The sequence below is a fragment of the Thalia democratica genome, chromosome 2 (assembly GCF_965202585.1).
Source record: "Thalia democratica chromosome 2, ktThaDemo2.hap1.1, whole genome shotgun sequence".
Taxonomy (NCBI): Eukaryota; Metazoa; Chordata; class Thaliacea; order Salpida; family Salpidae; genus Thalia; species Thalia democratica.
In genome coordinates, this window is record NC_139166.1 from 72,383,461 (window position 1) to 72,387,327 (window position 3,867).

The 3,867-nt window shown below is 27.3% G+C and overlaps 1 protein-coding gene across 1 annotated transcript; it reads right to left on the bottom strand.

Annotated features, from left to right (window-relative positions):
• Positions 1–719: 719 nt before the first annotated feature.
• On the bottom strand, positions 720–2,531 carry LOC145828917 (collectin-11-like). The gene is made up of 4 exons (XM_082936663.1): positions 2,390–2,531; positions 2,055–2,171; positions 1,536–1,701; positions 720–1,026 (listed from the first exon to the last, which is right to left on the bottom strand). The coding sequence occupies exons 1-4, from the start codon at positions 2,514–2,516 to the stop codon at positions 720–722; spliced, it is 717 nt and encodes a 238-aa protein (XP_082792789.1). The 5' UTR covers positions 2,517–2,531.
• Between the last annotated feature and the right edge of the window lie 1,336 nt (positions 2,532–3,867).

Below are 3,867 nucleotides of genomic sequence, written 5' to 3' on the forward strand. Positions count from 1 at the left end.
TATTAGAAAAATATTTTTTTACTCGTTTCAAAGCAATGAGTGTGCAAAATATTTTTTATAACTTTATACGTTTTATGTAGCAAAAATGTAATTTTTAATTAAATTGCTGCAAATACTATATTATTACTTTTTTTAAAAGTTTAATGTTATTCAATAAATACTTGAAATTTATTTTTGCGAAGTAATAGCTAGATAATAATCAGACGAAAAAGTTTATATCGATTGAAAAGTTACATAAAATGTTTATTTAACAAATAAGCGAACGTTTATTTTATAAAGCAAGTTACTGTTGTTAATAACATTATGCTTGATAGAATTAAAGTTTAAAAAAGATCATTTAATTTCAAAAATATATACGCACAAATATAACAACTGTTGTATATACTTTGGTATATCACTATTACAGAGATAGTTAGTTGCAAATGGATGAAAGTGTTAAAATAAAATTTTCAAAAGTGTAACGAAATGTAAAACATTTAAAGTAAATTTAACAGGTTTTATATTCTGTAGATACATGGAAAACATATAAAATAGGAGTTTTGTGAATAAACATTTTTTAAATAAATACCTATAATAACATTTTTTTACTACATTTGACGTTTACCAGTTAAATAAGACATAAGTGTAAGTATGTGTAAAATATATAACGCATAAGACTTGTTCAAAATAAAACTAACACAAAAAACCCTACAAATAACCACAACTTCACTTTTCGTTCTTCACGCCTGGCAAATTTCACACAGACCGTAAAATTTCAACGAGCTATAAGCGGTCTTAGAACATATCATATCATTCAGCGAAGCCTGGTTATTATTTAACATAATATGAGCACAATCTTCATTACCATGAGCATTATCTGGCTGCCCACTCATCCAGTAATAAAGACTTTCCTGGCTCCTGTCCCCGGCATTGTACAGTTCCCCGTTAACGAGCACCCACTGGCCTTCCCGGTCAACATCCGTGTAGCCGATCCATATGGCGTGTTTGGACAGGTCCATCTTCGAGGTGATGAAGGCACGAATTTCACTGTTTGGAGATTTGAAAATAAAACATCATGTTTTGTTTTGATAGGGTATGATAGTACTGCTTTAGGTCTTTCATATACAAAAAAATACATAGAACAATAGTATTGACATATTAACACAATTTTTTTATTTCGAGAAAAAATCTGTTATATCTAAGATGCTTTGATGTCATTTTAACTATTGCTTTTATGTAGTTATGTCATAAAAAGAAAACAACAAAAAATTAAAGTGTGCTGATGTTAACCCAAAAATCATTAACATCAAACTTTTATCGTATTAATTTAAATCATACTTTTAACAGCACTGATAATTAGTTGAGCACAAAAACTGTAAAATTACTAGTAATGCTTATCTTTAGAAATTTCAAAAACTCGGCTTAAATACAATATTTCAGATTGCTTACTAAATCATTAAAAATTGCACCACTAGGTCCTATGTTCCTTTGAATCAGGTTGCCGCAGTAATACCTGCGCATAAAGTATGATATAATATTAGATACTATTTACTAACTCATGATAAGCTGCACCACTAGGTCCAAAATTTCTATATATCAAATCGCCCCCGTAAGACTTACACTCAGACCTGGCCTGACTGAAGTCGCCCTGATCAGTGAACTTGTAGATGCAGTTTCCTATCGAAGCGCCCGACATCAGGTTTGCAACGAGGCTCGTCACGACTGTGATTTAACTTTTTGTTAAAAATAATTAAAATAAGTATCAGAAAAAAAAGTAATATAAAACTTAATTAACAAAAATTAAAAAAAAACTTAATAAAATGTTTTGCAAAAACCGTATATAACTAGTTTATACTTATTATTTTACAAAAAAATTAAAATTTTAACATCTATGTATATGAAAACTATTTTACAATATATTTCAATTAATATTAAATTTATTAATTAGTCTTTATATTATAAAACTACCAAAATTCGTGCGTAACTAGATTCAAACTTTATAAATTAAAAATATATATCAATACTTATTTTAAAAACTAATGAAAATAGTTTTTATTTATACTTGTTCTACTAACATAAATTATTTTGTTGCAGTTTTGCAACTTTCTGCTGCAACTCAGATATCTGGGTCATGTTGCAATCGATTCCTGAATTTCCCTTTTCTCCTGTTTGACCGGGCAGTCCTCGTTCGCCTAATGATAGTTTCTAATTCGTTTTGTTTATTTAAATGTTAGTTTAATGATTTATTAGAGCAAAAAAATACAAAACTGTTGTGAAGGAGATCGACACATTTTGTATCAAAACCTATATTTATTTAAGAATGAACCTATTAACCACAACCTATATTTACTATATAATACTTTAAAAAAACACATATATACATAAGAAATTAAAGACTTATTAGACAAACCTTTTGGTCCTTTTTCTCCGCAGTTTTTAGTGGTTATTGTGGTGATCACTTGGCACTCTTGCGAAGTTACTTGTGACATTTGGTTGAAACAAACAACAAAACACAACAAAAACATTGGAGTTATCATTGTATTAGTTTCAAGTAGTCTAAAGTATGTTTTGATTAAGTGCAAAGTTTGTTTGAGCAACCAAAAAAAAACAAAACAGTTTTTAAATGTTGTTATGAAAGATATATGCTAAATAAAAAGTTATTTTCAAACATATACTACTTTTTTATTACCGTAAAACACAGTTTAAGATCAGTTTACAAATTATTTAAACAACTAATATTTCATTCTACTGTAATCTTTGAACATAGTATCTGTCTATATACATATTTATTTTTTTGTATATTAAGCGAATATTAGTACGCAATTTGTACTAAACTTATCAAAAAAAAATAATTGTCTCTCACTATTACTATTAATAATTCAACCTGTTTAAAAATAGTTTTTGCCTAATACAGGGTTTCCAAAATTCGACCTCTTAGAATTAATTTTGGCTATGAGATACCAAAACTACCCCGAAAGTAAATGTGTATTTATCTTGTAAAAGGCTGATACATTATAAATATAACTTTTTATTTCTGCAAAGTAACTGATCATGAAAATGACTGTGTAATTGTGATCTAATAGCTTGGTTGTTTAAAAATAAAAATAACATTTTAAATACAACGTAAGTAAAACTGACAACCTCAGAAAATTTAAAATCATTTATAACACATTTGTCAACTTTTCTATACACTTTTGTTTATCTACTACAACGGAAATAGTTCGTTGCAAATGGATGAAAGTGTTAAATTAAAATATTCAAATGTGTAACAAAATGTAAAACATTTCAAGTGAATTAAACAGGTTATTAACCTGAATTAATTATGCTCGTTTCTTTTTACACAACATAACTTTTGCAACTTTTGCACGGAGAGTCATTTTTACACAGTATCTGTTTTGCTAGGCGTCACTTTTCCACAAATTATCTTTTTCATGACTGCACTTTTGCACAAAGCATTATATTTGCATGGTGTCAATTATGTCATGTTTGGCGCTAGTTCTACTTTTACACGGTTGACTTTTGTAAATATATATAAAACTAAGTTGACGAAATTTATCTAAATACATTTATAAAAGATAATAACTTAACTAAAAAAGTATAGTAACTGAGTATAAACTGTTTAAGAGGATTTACGCATCAATGTAAAAGTAAAATTAAACTAAAATATAACTCAATTTAGCTTTAAATCAAAACAAACTTAATATAACAAAAATCTTGCTAAAAGTTAGACTAAGTAGATTAAAAAAGTATATACTGAATAAAAAGATTAAGGGAACAAATCGTTTAACTTTAGTTCAGACTTTTTTTAATAACTTTACATTTTTTTCTTTTGTATTAGTTATTTTTCTACTACAAGATCTAAAAATCTATACTTAGTTACGCTACATT